This window comes from Oncorhynchus mykiss, chromosome 23 (assembly GCF_013265735.2).
Source record: "Oncorhynchus mykiss isolate Arlee chromosome 23, USDA_OmykA_1.1, whole genome shotgun sequence".
Taxonomy (NCBI): Eukaryota; Metazoa; Chordata; class Actinopteri; order Salmoniformes; family Salmonidae; genus Oncorhynchus; species Oncorhynchus mykiss.
The window spans coordinates 47658196-47674664 of NC_048587.1; the positions used below are offsets into that span (position 1 = coordinate 47658196).

The 16469-nt window shown below is 43.4% G+C and overlaps 1 protein-coding gene across 2 annotated transcripts in view; it reads left to right on the plus strand.

Moving 5' to 3' along the window:
- The window catches only part of LOC110502889 (sorting nexin-29), a 175598-nt gene that overhangs the window by 139574 nt on the left and 19555 nt on the right, over positions 1-16469 (plus strand). The window contains exon 19 of one of the 2 annotated variants that reach the window (XM_036960639.1): positions 8341-9716. The exons of the other annotated variant lie outside the window; for it this stretch is intronic. Coding sequence (XP_036816534.1) covers positions 8341-8367 — 27 coding nt within the window. The 3' untranslated portion in view covers positions 8368-9716. Of the gene's footprint in view, positions 1-8340; positions 9717-16469 lie in introns of those variants that run through there. 2 annotated transcript variants of the gene reach the window in all.

Consider the following 16469-nt stretch of genomic DNA (forward strand, 5'->3'; position numbering starts at 1 on the left):
TCGGAAAGTTTTCAGATCCCTTGACTTTTTCCACATTTTGTTACAGCCTTATTCTAAAATAGATTTTTTTTTAAATTATCCTCAGGAATCACACAATACCCCATAATGGCAAAGTGAAAACAGGTTTTTAGAAATGATAAAAAGTCTGTAATATCTACATGTTTCAAGCAGACCACAATAGTCCCTGTGCCAAACAGGCCCTCATTAACATTGAAGGGGCTGTAGTGGAGCTGGTCAAGAGTTTCAAGTTCCTTGGTGTCCACATCACCAAAAAACTATCATGGTCCAAACACACCGAGACAGTCGCGAAGAGGGCACGACAACACCTTTTCCCATTCAGGAGACTGAAAATATTTGGCATGGGTCCCCAGATCCTCAAAAGGTTCTACAGCTGCACCACCGAGAGCACTGGTGGCATCATCACCTGGTATGGCATCTGACCGTAAGGCGCTATAGAGGGAAGTGTGTACGGCCCAGTACATCACTGGGGCCAAGCTTCCTGCCATCCAGGACCTATATACTAGGCGGTGTCACAGTAAGTGGTACCGGAGCGCCAAGTCTAGGACCAAAAGGCTCCTTAACAGCTTCTAGCCCCAAACCAAAAGACTGCTGAACAATTAATCAACTGGCCACCTAGACTATTTATATTGACATTTGTTTTTACATTGCTGCTTATCACGGTTTATTATCTATGCATAGTCACTTTACCCCTTTCTTAAATGTACAAATTACCTCGACTAACCTGTACCCCCGCACATTGACTCGGTACCGGTACCCCCTGTATAGCCTTATTGTTATTTAATTGTGTTACTTTTAATTTGTTTATTTGGAAATATTTTCTTAACTCTTTCTTGAACTGCATTGTTGGTTAAGGGATTATAAGTAAGCATTTCACAGTAAGGTCTACTACGCCTGTTGTATTCGGCGCATGTGACAAATAAAGTTAGATTTTATTATCATAATGAAACATGAGGTGATGGCGGCGGATGAATGGCACAACAATGGACCTCAGGATCTCGTCACGGTATCTCTATGCATTCAAATTTCCATTGATAAAATGAAATTGTTTTCATCGTCCGTAGGTTATGCCTGCCCATACCATTACCCCAGTGGTTGTGCGGTTGTGAGGCCGGTTGGCCGTACTGCCAAATTCTCTAAAACAAAGTTGGAGGCGGCTTATGGTAGAGAAATTAACATTCAATTCTCTGGCAACAGCTCTGGTGGACATTCCTACAGTCAGCATTCCAATTGCACGCTCCCTCAAAACTTGAGACATCTGTAGCAATTGTGTTGTGTGACAAAACTTCACATTTTAGAGTGGCCTGTATAATAATCATGCCGTTTAACCAGCTTCTTGATATGCCACACCTGTCAGGTGGATGGATTATCTTGGCAAAAGAGAAATGCTCACTAACTGGGATGTAATCAAATTTGTGCACAACATTTTAGAGAAATAAGCTTTTTGTGAATATTGAACATTTCCGGATTCTTTTATTTCAGCTCATAAACATGGGACCAACACTTTACATGTTGCGTTTCTATTTTTGTTCAGTGTAATAACAAAAGCTGAAGCCCTTTATTTGCCAGGCGGAGATGATGGATGCACTTTGGTAGTGATAACGCCCTCGCTCCCTCCATCCTCCCGCTCCATCTCTAAACCAGTTGTTTAACTTTCCCAGAGGAAGTCTACTATCAGAGAGGTACTCCAAACGTATCCTACTGCATCTAGATGAATCTGACAGAACCAACATATCAAATCCACATTCCCAGCGTACCAACAACAACAAAAAACAACTCCTAGACACATTGCTCAAAGGAAAGTAAAAGCAATGTTATGGTTCATGGGCAAACTCTGCTTAGTTGAACACACACACTGTACACATACACACATTTATTTTACCTTTGGTTGGCTGATGCAAAGCGGAGAGGAGATGACATGGTAAAGCCCTGTACTCTAGATGAGCCCCGGCACCCAGAATTCACTGGGTTTTTATTCTAAATGAGTGATTCCCTTTGATCAGCAAAAAGCTGCTGAGCCAATCGTTTCCACACAAAGTCAGGCGCGCTGCAAACTTTCCCATGTTTTTATAACACTAATGAGATTTGATAACTGTTTTTTTCCCCTCTCTTCCTTCCCGTCTCCCTTTTATTTCAATTCCAAATTTTCCGTGATACCTGATACGACTGTAGTTCCTCAGAGGCAAGCTGAGAGAGTGTGTGTGTGATTGAAATCGAGTCAGAGACACTTATTCAGGTGAATCCAGGTGAAAGCTATGATCCTTTATTGATGTCACTAGTTAAATCCACTTCAATCAGTGTAGATGAAGGGGAGGAGACAGGTTAAAGAAGGATTTGTAATCCTTGAGACATGGATTGTATATGTGTGTCGAGAACTACAACAGTGCTGGGTTTTTCACGCTCAACAGTTTCCCATGTGTATCAAAAATGGTCCACCAACAAAAGACATCCTGCCAACTTGACAAAACTGTGGGAAGCATTGGAGTCAACATGGGTCAGCATCTCTGGGTCAGCACCACATGCCCGATGTATTGAGGCTGTTCTGAGGGCAAAAGGGGGTGCAACTCATTACCTTTGGCTTCTTGTTGGAGCCAAACCCTTGGACATGCACATACTGGGAGAATAAAGTGGCCATTACAAAGCATCCAATGTGCGCTCGCTCCCAACACATAGATCCCATAGGTCCCCTTCCCCAGAGAGGTGCACTGTGGGAAAAGTGTTAATGATGATAATCTATATATTGCAATTGACTTCCCAACGCGCTGAGGGGATTGGTGTGCTGGAGGGTTTACATAATTAAAAAAATGTATATAAATATTTGTACCTTTTTATTTAACTAGGCAAGTCAGTTAAGAACAAATTCTGATTTACAATGACAGCCTACCAAAAGGCCTCCTGCAGGGACGGGGGATTAAAAATCAAAAATACAATAAAAATATAGGACAAAACACACATCACGACGAGAGACCCCACAACACTACATAAAGAGAGACCTAAGACTAGGGCTGGGCGATATGGCAAAAATATCATGCTATTTTTCAAATTTGATGGTATTTTATGTTTTTGATTAATAAAAGTTCTACATTTTCTTTATGAGTAGTGCGTGACCCTAGGGTGGCAACACATACATTCTAAGTGATTTCAATGGGTCTTTCTCCATTCTGATTGTTTTATACTGTTCAATTCAACTTCAACCAAAAATAACTTCCTGCATTTCCAGAAATTACTGCATTTTCTGCATTCATTTGAGATCATTTCCACACTGCCACGATATAGGGGGAAAAAACTAGACCTTATTCTTAACCAAAATGTTGCAATTGCGATTTAGATCAAAACACTTGGGTGAACTTTGGGAATCACAGAAATAGAATGTTTATTATAATTCTATAGTTATATAAAATATAAATAATAGTGGGCACTTTGAATACAGTATTGTTTGACCCTATAATCTTTGACTACATTAAATCTTTATTCATATAGCCAACATATTCATGCTTTGCTTATTCCTCTTTGATTTAGAAGATACTATTGTGCAAACAACATGCTGATTTAGGCCTCCACCAGCACTGGTATCAGGCTGTATTAGCTAGCTACGTTTGCTCTGACTCAGTACTTTTATTAGCTAGTTAGCTAGCCAGCTAATTAGGGATTTGCATTAGTGGCTAACACGATTTAGCTTAACTTGCTAAGAAAATAGAAAATCTGTTTGCAGATGTAAGAAACACAAACTAGTATTGTAATGTACTGCAGCGCCAGTTGTGCCACTAGAGACTCTGAGTTCGCGCCCAGGCTCTGTCGTAACCGGCCGCGACCGGGAGGTCCGTGGGGCGATGCACAATTGGCCTAGCGTCGTCCGGGTCAGGGAGGGCTTGTCCGGTAGGGATATCCTTGTCTCACCGCTACTCCTGTGGCAGGCCGGGCGCAGTGCACGCTAACCAAGGTTGCCAGGTGACAGTGTTTCCTCCGACACATTGGTGCGGCTGGCTTCCGGGTTGGATGCGCGCTGTGTTAAGAAGCAGTGCGGCTTGGTTGGGTTGTGTATCGGAGGACGCATGACTTTCAACCTTCGTCTCTCCCGAGCCCGTACGGGAGTTGTAGCGATGAGACAAGATAGTAGCTACTAACAATTGGATACCACGAAATTGGGGAGAAAAAGGGGTAAAAAATTCAAATAAATAAAAAAGACCATGCAGACTGAACGAAAGTGTCTCTGGTCAAGCAACAACAAATGCGCTCCTTGAGTGACGGGGGGGGGGGGGGACTAGGTCTGTGTGTAAAGCAGCGTGAAGAGGGATGACTTAAGTAGCGGAGTGAACTATAAAAATGGACGTTACACACGGAGTATCACATTTAACAAACCAAACATTAAAATACTGTTATAGAAAGTAAAGTTAAAACCCAAACCGGTCCATGCATAAATACCGGTATATAGTAAAATATGGTATACCGCCCAGCCCTACCTAAGACAACAACATAGCATGGCAGAAATACAACATGACAACAACATGGCAGCAGCACAATGTGGTAGCAGCACAAAACATGGTACAAACGTTTTTGGGCACAGACAGCAGCACAAAAGGCAATAAAGAGTGTCTGTGATTGTGTCTTTGAATGAAGAGATGGAGATAAAACTGTCCAGTTTGAGTGTTTGTTGCAGCTCGGTAAAGTCACTATGTGCAGCGAACTGAAAGGGAAAGGGGGATCCCTAGTCAGTTGTACAACTGAATGCCTTCAACTGAAATGTGTCTTCCGCATTTAACCCAACCTCTCTGAATGACATCTGCATCTTCGGAAAGAGGATAGTTCAGTCTGCAGACTCTTTGTGTGTGTGTGTGTGTGTTAGACCTATGACGGTTATCGGTCGGCCAAATGATAACGGGTCATTCTAATAGCAAAAAATATATTTTTTAAAAACACTTAAAATAAAAATGGTTTTGACAGTTATTTTATTTTCATGACTGTCTCATCAGGTTGTGGACAGGTGAGACAGCCATGAAAATAAAATAACTGTCAAAACCATTTTTATTTTAAGTGTTTTTTAAAAATATATTTTTTGCTATTAGAATGGTGACCCCTGTTATCATTTGGCCGACCGATAACCGTCGCTTACACAGTAGGCATCCCAGCACTAGTGTGTGTGTGTGTGTGTGTTTATTTTTTACCAAAGCCTGAGAAGCCTATCTCATGGGCTTCTTTGGCTATGCAGATGAGGGATATCATACATATGCACACACAGTGCCATTTTTACTATCTTCTACATTGTAGAATAATAGTGAAGACATCAAAACTATGAAATAACACATATAGAATCATGTAGTAACCAAAAAAGTGTTAAACAAATAAAAATATATTTTATATTTGAGATTCTTCAAAGTAGCCACCCTTTGACTTGATGATAGCTTTGCACACTTTTGGCATTCTCTCAACCAGCTTCACCTGGAATGATTTCCCAACAGTCTTGAAAGAGTTCCCACATATGCTGAGCACTTGTTGGCTGCTTTTCCTTCACTCTACGGTCTATCTCATCCCTAACCACGTCAATAGGGTTGAGGTCGGATAATTGTGGAGGCCAGGTCATCTGATGCAGTGCATAAGAAAATATTTACTAAATAAACTTAAGTAAAAAATTACGTATCAATAACAAGACTATATACAGGGGTTCCGGTTCCGAGTCAATTGCGGGGGTAAAGGTTAGTCAAGCTAATTTGTACATGTAGGGTAGGGGTAAAGTGACTGCATAGATAATAAGCAGTGAGTAGCAGCAATGTAAATAGTCTGCGTGGCCATTTGATTAATTGTTCAGCTTTCTTATGGCTTGGGGCTAGAAGCTGGGTCGTAATAAAGGCCCGTGATTATTGAGATGATAATTATGGTGGTAGTTTTCTGTGATGGATGTTGGTTATAATGATAATTTTTGGTTGTTGCATCGATTAATCATGAATTCAATCTCCACTATAATAGCCAAAGATGGCCTGTGTTAAATTTCCAGCATCAGAAGAACGTATTAGGCTAGTTGGAGAACTGAGAACATTTTGTACGATCTAAAAAAACGATATTCAGTGGAGCAAAAAAGTATTTAGTCAGCCACCAATTGTGCAAGTTCTCCCACTTAAAAAGATGAGAGGCCTGTAATTTTCATCATAGGTACACTTCAACTATGACAGACAAAATGAGAAGAAAAAAAATCCAGAAAATCACATTGTAGGATTTTTTATTAATGTATTTGCAAATTATGGTGGAAAATAAGTATTTGGTCAATAACAAAAGTTTATCTCAATACTTTGTTATATACCCTTTGTTGGCAATGACAGAGGTCAAACGTTTTCTGTAAGTCTTCACAAGGTTTTCACACACTGTTGCTGATATTTTGGCCCATTCCTCCATGCAGATCTCCTCTAGAGCAGTGATGTTTTGGGGCTGTTGCTGGGCAACACGGACTTTCAACTCCCTCCAAAGATTTTCTATGGGGTTGAGATCTGGAGACTGGCTAGGCCACTCCAGGACCTTGAAATGCTTCTTACGAAGCCACTCCTTCGTTGCCCGGGCGATGTGTTTGGGATCATTATCATGCTGAAAGACCCAGCCACGTTTCATCTTCAATGCCCTTGCTGATGGAAGGAGGTTTTCACTCAAAATCTCACGATACATGGCCCCATTCATTCTTTCCTTTACACGGATCAGTCGTCCTGGTCCCTTTGCAGAAAAACAGCCCCAAAGCATGATGTTTCCACCCCCATGCTTCACAGTAGGTATGGTGATCTTTGAATGCAACTCCGCATTCTTTGTCCTCCAAACTCGACAAGTTGAGTTTTTACCAAAAAGTTATATTTTGGTTTGATCTGACCATATGACATTCTCCCAATCTTCTTCTGGATCATCCAAATGCTCTCTAGCAAACTTCAGACGGGCCTGGACATGTACTGGCTTAAGCAGAGGGACACGTCTGGCACTGCAGGATTTGAGTCCCTGGTGGTGTAGTGTGTTACTGATGGTAGGCTTTGTTACTTTGGTCCCAGCTCTCTGCAGGTCATTCACTAGGTCCCCACGTGTGGTTCTGGGATTTTTGCTCACCGTTCTTGTGATCATTTTGACCCCACGGGGTGAGATCTTGCGTGGCGCCCCAGATCGAGGGAGATTATCAGTGGTCTTGTATGTCTTCCATTTCCTAATAATTCCTCCCACAGTTGATTTCTTCAAACCAAGCTGCTTACCTATTGCAGATTCAGTCTTCCCAGCCTGGTGCAGGTCTACAATTTTGTTTCTGGTGTCCTTTGACAGCTCTTTGGTCTTGGCCATAGTGGAGTTTGGAGTGTGACTGTTTGAGGTTGTGGACAGGTGTATTTTATACTGATAACAAGTTCAAACAGGTGCCATTAATACAGGTAACGAGTGGAGGACAGAGGAGCCTCTTAAAGAAGAAGTTACAGGTCTGTGAGAGCCAGAAATCTTGCTTGTTTGTAGGTGACCAAATACTTATTTTCCACCATAATTTGCAAATAAATTCATTAAAAATCCTACCATGTGATTTTCTGGAATTTCTTTTCTCATTTTGTCTGTCATAGTTGAAGTGTACCTATGATGAAAATTACAGGCCTCTCTCATATTTTTAAGTGGGAGAACTTGCACAATTGGTGGCTGACTAAATACTTTTTTGCCCCACTGTACAACTAAACTTCTGGAAGATGTATCAGCCTTTCACTCCTTCTAAAGCCACTTTCTATCACTCTAAATTTCAAGCTTCTGCCCATTGAAATTATTTTCCACCTTCTCAATCCCGGATGACTTTGTCAAACACTTTGAAAAGAAGGTAGATGACATCCTGTCCTCATTCACTCAGCCTATTGAGTCCACTGGTGCCACTTGCACAAAACTACCCTAAGCCTTGACATCTTTCTCTAGATGAAATCCTGCGACAAGTGAATCTCTGGCCACCCAACAACCTGCACACTCAACCCCATCCCCTCCTCCAGACCATCTCTGGAGACCTTCTACCATTCCTCACTTCCCTCATTAACTCATCCTTGACCACTGACTGCGTGCCCTCTGACATCAAAATGCCCAGTCGCTCCCCTTTTCAAGAAACCAATACTTCAACCCCTCTTATGTCAAACTATAGACCTGTATCCCTTTATTTTCTTTCCAAAATACTTGAGCATGCTGTCTCTGACCAACTCTCTCACTATATCTCTCAGAACAATCTTCTTGACCCTAACCAGTCAGGCTTTAAGACGGGCCACTCAACTGAGGCTGCTCTCCTCTGTGTCACGGAGGCTCTCTGCTCTTCCAAAGCTGACTCTCTCTCCTCTGTTCTCATCCTCCTAGATCTATCCCCTGCTTTCGACGCCCTGAACCATCAGATCCTCTTCTCCACCCTTTCAGGGTTGGGCGACTCAGGCTTTGCACACTCTTGGATTGCATCCTACCTGGCATGCCGCTCCTACCAGGTGACATGGAGAGGATCTGTGTCTGCACCACATGCTCTCAATACTGGTGTCCCCAGGACTCGGTTCTAGGCCCCCTTCTGACACCCAGGCGGCGGCACGCATCTCTGCGTGCCTTGCAGATGTCTCAGCTAGATGTTGGCCCACCACCTCAAGCTCAACCTCGACCAGACAGAGCTGCTCTTCCTCCCGGTGAAGGGCTGCCCGCTCCCAAGATCTCTCCATCACGGTTGACAACTCCACGGTGTCCCCCTCCCAAAGTGCAAAGGGCCTTGCGTGACCCTGGACATCACCTTGTTGTTCTCTGCAAACATCAAAGCAGTAACTCACTCCTGCAAGTTCATGCTCTACATCGTCCGTAGTGTACGACCATACCTCACACACAGGAAGTGGCGCAGGTCCTAATCCAAGCACTTGTCATCTCCCGTTTGGACTACTGCAACTCGCTGTTGGCTGGGCTCCCTGCTTGTGCCATCAAGCTCCTGCAATTTATCAACCTTTCCAAGTTCTCCCATGTCACCCTGCTCCACCGCACACTCCACTGGCTTCCAGTCAAAGCTCACATCCACTTCAAGACCATGGTACTTGCCTACGGAGCAGCAAGAGGAACTGCCTCTCCCTACCTTTAGGCTATGTTCAAACCCTACACCCCAACTCCAGTACGGCCAGCTGTGGTCTCTTAGCCCTCCCACCCCTATGGGAGGGCAGCGCCCACTCAGCCCAAAGCTTTTCTCTGACCTGACACCCCAATGGTGGAACACGTGTCCCCCTGAAGCTAGTACAGCAGAGTCCCTGCCTATCTTTCGAAAAGGTCTGAAACCCTACTTCTTCAAAGAGTATCTTAAATAATATTTATTTTGTTAACCAACACACGCACTTGACCCCACACACTCACCACTAGCACTGACTTTGCTGATTGCTATTTTGAAGAAAAATGTACTTCCTATGACAGAAGTGGTTGTCCCACCTAGCTATCTTAAGATGAATGCACTAATGGTATGTTGCTCTGGATAGGAGCGTCTGCTAAATTACTTAAATGTAAGTGGGATGTGGGGGGTTTTGATATCCACCATTGTTCCTGTACCCAAGAAATCGAAGGTAAATTAACTAAATGACTGTCACCCAGTAGCGCTCACTTCTATCATCAGAGGAGCTAGTTAAGGATCATTTGACCTTTTTTTAAATTTAACTAGGCAAGTCAGGTAAGAACAAATTCTTATTTACAATGATGACCTATGAACAGTGGGTTAACTGTCTTCTTCAGGGGAAGAACAACAGATTTTTACCTTGTCAGCTTGGGGATTTGATCTAGCAACCTTTTGGTTCCTGGCCCAATGCTCTAACCACTAGGCTACCTTACTCGACACCCTAAACCCACTATAATTTGCACAGTGCCCCAATAGATCCACAGATGACGCAATTGCCATTACACTGCCTTATCCAATCTGGACAAGAGTAATGCCTATGTAAGAATGCTGCTCAGCTCAGCATTCAACACCATAGTGCCCTCTAAGCCCATCACTAAGCTCACAGCACTGGGTCTGAACCCCGTCCTGTGCAACTGGGTCCTGGACTTCCTGACGGGTCGACCCCAGGTGGTGATGGTAGGCAACAACACCTCCGCCACTCTGATCCTCAACACTGGTGCCCTACAGGGGTAGGTGCTCAGCCCTTTCTTGTACTCCCTGTTCACCCATGACTGCTTGGCCACGCACGTCTCCAACTCAATCAAGTTTGTAGAAGACACAACAGTGGTAGGCCAGATTACCAAAAAGACGAGAAAGCCTACAGGGAGGAGGTGAGGGCCATGGCGGAGTGGTACGAGGAAAATAACCTCTCCTTCAACATCAACAAAACGAAGGAGCTGATCGTGGACTTCAGGGGACAGCCAAGAGAGCACGCCCCTTCCACATCGACTGGGCTTTCAGACCCCTTGACTTTTTCCACATTTTGTTAGGTTACAGCCTTATCCTAAAATGTATTAAATTGTTTTTTTCCCCCTCATCAATCTACACACAATACCCCATAATCTCAAAGGAAAAACAGGTTCATTGGGTATGACGCTATAAGCTTGGCACATTTGTATTTGGGGAGTTTCTCCCATTCTTCTCTGCAGATCCTCTCAAGCTCTATCAGGTTGAATGTGGAGAGTTGTTGCACAGCTATTTTCAGGTCTCTCCAGAGATGTTAAATCGGATTCAAATCTGGACTCTGGCTGGGCCACTCAATGACACTCAATGAGACTTGTCCCGAAGCTACTTCTGCGTTGTCTTGGCTGTGTGCTTAGGGTTGTTGTCCTGTTGGAAGGTGAACATTTGCCCCAGTTTGAGGTCCAGAGATTTCTGCAGCAGGTTTTCATCAAGGATCTATTTACTTTGCTCCATTCATCTTTCCCTCAATCCTAACTTGTCTTCCAGTCCCTGCTGCTGAAAAACATCCCCACAGCATGATTTTGCCACCACCATTCTTCACCGTAGGATGGTGCCAGGTTTCAGTCCAGACATGATGCTTGGCATTCAGTCCAACAAGTTCAATCTTGGTTTCATCAGACCAGATGTCTTTTGGCAAACTCCAAACGGGCTGTCATGTGCATTTTACTGAGGAATGGCATCCATCTGACCACTCCACCATAAAAGGCTGATTGGTGGAGTGCTGCAGAGATAGTTGTCCTTCTGGAACGTTTTCCACAGAGGAGCTCTGAATCTCTGTCGGAGTGACCATCGGATTCTTGGTCACCTCCCTGACCATGGCCCTTGCTCAGTTTGCTCAGTTTGGCCGGCCTGCCAGCTCTAGGAGTCTTGGTAGTTCCAAACTTCTTCCAGTTAAGAATGATGGAGGCCACTGTGTTCTTGGGGACCTCCAATGCTGCATATCCCTTCCCCAGATCTGTGCCTTGACACAATCCTGTCTCTGAGCCCTACGGACAATTCCTTCAACACCATGGCTTGGTTTTTGCTCTGATACTGTGGGACCTTACAGTGCCTTTCCAAATCATGTCCAATCAATTGAATTTACCACCGGTGGACTCCAATCAAGTTGTTGAAAATATATTTTTTATTTTACCTATTTGGAGGAAAAAGGGGGAGGCTTGGAAGCCGAATAACACCATTCCAACCGTAAAGCTCGGGGGTGGCAACATCATGTTGTGGGGGTGCTTTGCTGCAGGAGGGACTGGTGCACTTCACAACAAAATAGATGGCATCATGAGGCGGGAAGTGATGTGGATATATTGAAGCAACATCTGAAGACATCAGTCAGGAAGTTAAAAATAAGTTTGACCCAAGTTAACCAATTTAAAGGCAATGCTACCAAATACTAATCTAGTGTATGCAAACTTCTGACCCACTGGGAATGTCATGAAATAAAGAAATTCTAAAATAAATCACTCTCTACTATTATTCTGACATTTCACATTCTTAAAATAAAGTGGTGATCCTAACTGACCTAAAACAGGGACTTTTTCCTGGGATTAAATGTCAGGAATTGTGAAAAACTAGAGTTTAAATGTATTTGGCTAAGGTATACTGTATGTAAACTTGGACTTCAACTGTAGGCCTGTAGCCTATGCTATAGGCTATTTATATTTTAATGCAGTCATCTCGGTTTTCATTTGAAGCATATTTTTATCCTCCGCTTGTTTGTAGCCTAACAATTGCAAAGACATTGACGACTTTGTATTTGTTGTCAACTTCATTATGTTTTGCAGAGATCTGTGTATAAAGTGACGCTGTTGGGAAAGAAACGCATCTAATGAAAATGCTTTAGGGAAACCGGGCCTTGGTTAGCTAACTGCTCTATCACTCATGGTGATTTATTTTTGAACAGTAATACGAATCACGGATAATGAATCATAAACCAGTGGGTCATTTTGCAGACTCATTCAGCAGGATGACTTGACAGATTATGGTTTTAGAATGATGTAAGAGGACACTATCATATTTACATTTTCCCATTGCCAGCCAGCCTTAGCAGCCTCTGTTATTATGATGATTGACACTAAATGTAAGGATACTAGTCTATGGAAAGCGACTATTTAACTTAAAGGGATAGTTTGGGATTTTGACAATGAAGCCCTTTATCTACTTCCACAGAGTAGGCTCACGAAACTACCTCTAAGTCCAAAACCCTGAACTATCCCTTCAAACAAAGCAGTAAAACAGGTTTAATGACACTGTGAAGAGTATCACTTCCTCCCTCCAACATGCACACACACCCAGAGTACTGCTGACAAATCTTCTGCTGATTATTCTCTCCTTATACGCTCTTATCACTCCTCATCCTCCTTCTCCAATTCTCCAAATGGATTCTATTTTCTGCCTAATTTGGCAAATGTGTCCCAGAGTGGACGGAGACAGAAAGAAAGAGATGGAGGGATGACATAAGCACTCCAACTCCCTGCATGTCCTTTGCTTTACTTTATCCCTCACACATTAAATATGCACTATGCAGGAATCTCTCCGCCATTTCCTGGTCACAAAAATTCTAATAGTTTGCTAATTTCAGATTGTGACAAAACAAGCAAGTATAGTGTAGAGCAGGTAATCCCAAACTGAGGTAGGGTACGCGCAATGCCGTCTGGGGTACGCCAAATAAAAATGTGATTCATTTTTTTAAATATAAAAAATTCTTCACATTTTCAAACAGTCCATATAGTAAGGCCCGCATACATATAGACACATACCAGCTCTACTGGTAATACTGCTACTACCAGCAGTACTACATCTGCTCCTGTCGACGACACAAGTTGTTCTGATTCCATGAGCACATCCCAATGCTAGCATCAGTAATTCTACATTTGTTGTTAGCCCAGCTAGCATGGCCACTGACAGTTGTGAATCTGATGCAGCCGAAGAGCTGCTGCCCCCATACCTGGGAAAGCACCGAACAACAGACATGGACGTTGAACCATCGAAGAGGCGCACCTTGATGAGAATTACTCAAGAACACAAAGACAACCTGCCTAAATGACTACAGACCTGTAGCACTCACATCCGTAGCCATGAAGTGCTTTGAAAGGCTGGTAATGGCTCACATCAACACCATTATCCCAGAAACCCTAGACCCACTCCAATTTGCATACCACCCAAACAGATCCACAGATGATGCAATCTCTTTTGCACTCCAAACTGCCCTTTTCCACCTGGACAAAAGGAACACTTATGTGAGAATGCTATTAATTGACTACAGCTCAGCGTTCAACGCCGGATGAAGTGATATGACATGCTATTCTATAAAATAATTTATCCGTAATTAATATTAGCTGATTGAGCTAATCATGTCAATGTAATTAACTAGAGAGTCGGCCCCACAAAATAATATTTATAGAGCTGTTATCTTCCGAATAAACTCTTAAAGACCTTGTAATATTTTACATCAATAGCAGTCAATATTAATCGTCATCTTAATTCAGTCATCTGAAAGTTGTAAATTCTTAGTTATCTGCAGGAATCCTGCCTAAAAGTTGAATCAGCAATACAAAATTGGGTTTAATTATTTATTTACTAAATACCTAACTAATCACACAGAATTACACATACGCATAATTAAATCATAACTTGATTACAAATGACGTCATAAAGGAAAACTAGCTAGCTGGCGGAACAGACTGCTTGTTACACAAAATAAAAGGGGCTGGGTGAAAGTGAAAGAGCGGAAAGACTGAGGAACAAAGGGCGAAGCTGTGCTATCGTAAATACAGTATCTCATGCATTCTAAATTACCGCCCATTTGGAAAAGGAAAATGCAATAAATATTTACTCTGAGCTGCGCTTCGGTAGGTTGGTGGTAGATGGAAGGCCGTGTTGCCCAACCGAGTCCTTCGTCCTATGAAGAATGTCTCTGCTGGTAAATTGAATACTTTGTAGTAACGTCGTTGTGTGGCAGACGGGATACTCTGTCTGTTCCTTCCTAACCCTCATTTGCAGCGGCTGTTGCTAACTCAACGGCTAGGAGGTATCACTTCTGTAGTGAATAAGAGTTTAAAGTTCATACCATTCGCAACCAAAGCTTACGCTGATGTTGGCTTCGTTCTGTAGTTATTATCTGAACCATTCTGACATCGGACCGTCGTCCTCGGAACAGGAGGTTATATTGTCGTCAAGGGCTTTTATTTGAAGGGAGAGGAGGGAGTGTTTGAAAAGTTTTATAGCCCATGTCCCTTCACAGGGGCGGGCCACTGATTGAGCAACCCAAATCTCACATTTTAGAAGCTAAAATCACATTTCATCCCATCACAAATAATTTCATATTCAAACATTTAAATTGAACAACAATTCCATGTGAATCCAATAATTCTGATGTGTAGACTTTCCACTGTAGAGTTTGTCATCTTATCATTGATGACAATGTCTCAGATGACAACTGAACTGACATATTCATTAAGTACCACCATATGTTCAGTTGGTCGGATTACCAGAATATACACTGCTCAAAAAAATAAAGGGAACACTAAAATAACACATCCTAGATCTGAATGAATGAAATATTCTTATTAAATACTTTTTTCTTTACTTAGATGAATGGGCTGACAACAAAATCACACAAAAATGATCAATGGAAATCAAATTTATCAACCCATGGAGGTCTGGATTTGGAGTCCCACTCAAAATTAAAGTGGAAAACCACACTACAGGCTGATCCAACTTTGATGTAATGTCCTTAAAACAAGTCAACATGAGACTCAGTAGTGTGTGTGGCCTCCACATACCTGTATGACCTCCCTACAACGTCTGGGCATGCTCCTGATGAGGTGGCGGATGGTCTCCTGAAGGATCTCCTCCCAGACCTGGACTAAAGCATCCGCCAACTCCTGGACAGTCTGTGGTGCAACGTGGCATTGGTGGATGGAGCGAGACATGATGTCCCAGATGTGCTCAATTGGATTCAGGTCTGGGGAACGGGCGGGCCAGTCCATAGCATCAATGCCTTCCTCTTGCAGGAACTGCTGACACACTCCAGTCACATGAGGTCTAGCATTGTCTTGCATTAGGAGGAACCCAGGGCCAACCACACCAGCATATGGTCTCACAAGGGGTCTGAGGATCTCATCTCTGTACCTAATGGCAGTCAGGCTACCTCTGGCGAGCACATGGAGGGCTGTGCGGCCCCCCCAAAGAAATGCCACCCCACACCATGACTGACCCACCACTAAACCGGTCATGCTGGAGGATGTTGCAGGCAGCAGAACGTTCTCCACGGCGTATCCAGACTCTGTCACGTCTGTCACATGTGCTCAGTGTGAACCTGCTTTCATCTGTGAAGAGCACAGGGCGCCAGTGGCGAATTTGCCAATCTTGGTGTTCTCTGGCATTGCCAAACGCCCTGCACGGTGTTGGGCTGTAAGCACAAACCCCACCTGTGGACGTCGGGCCCTCATACCACCCTCATGGAGTCTGTTTCTGACCGTTTGACACATGCACATTTGTGGCCTGCTAGAGGTCATTTTGCAGGGCTCTGGCAGTGCTCTTCCTTGCACAAAGGCGGAGGTAGCAGTCCTGCTGCTGGGTTGTTGCCCTCCTACGGCCTCCTCAGCGCCTCCATGCTCTGGACACTACGCTGACAGACACAGCAAACCTTCTTGCCACAGCTCCCATTGATGTGCTATCCTGGATGAGCTGCACTACCTGAGCCACTTGTGTGGGTTGTAAACTCCGTCTCATGCTACCACTAGAGTGAAAGCACCGCCAGCATTCAAAAGTGACCAAAACATCAGCCAGGAAGCATAGGAACTGAGAAGTGGTCTGTGGTCACCACCTGCAGAACCACTCCTTTATTGGGGGTGTCTTGCTAATTGACTATAATTTCCACCTGTTGTCTATTCCATTTGCACAACAGCATGTGAAATGTATTGTCAATCAGTGTTGCTTCCTAAGTGGACAGTTTGATTTCACAGAAGTGTGATTGACTTGGAGTTACATTGTGTTGTTTAAGTGTTCCCTTTATTTTTTTGAGCAGTGTATTTCATTTCCCCCCACCTTCTTATGTTCCCAGAATCTCTATGTTAACCAAGGG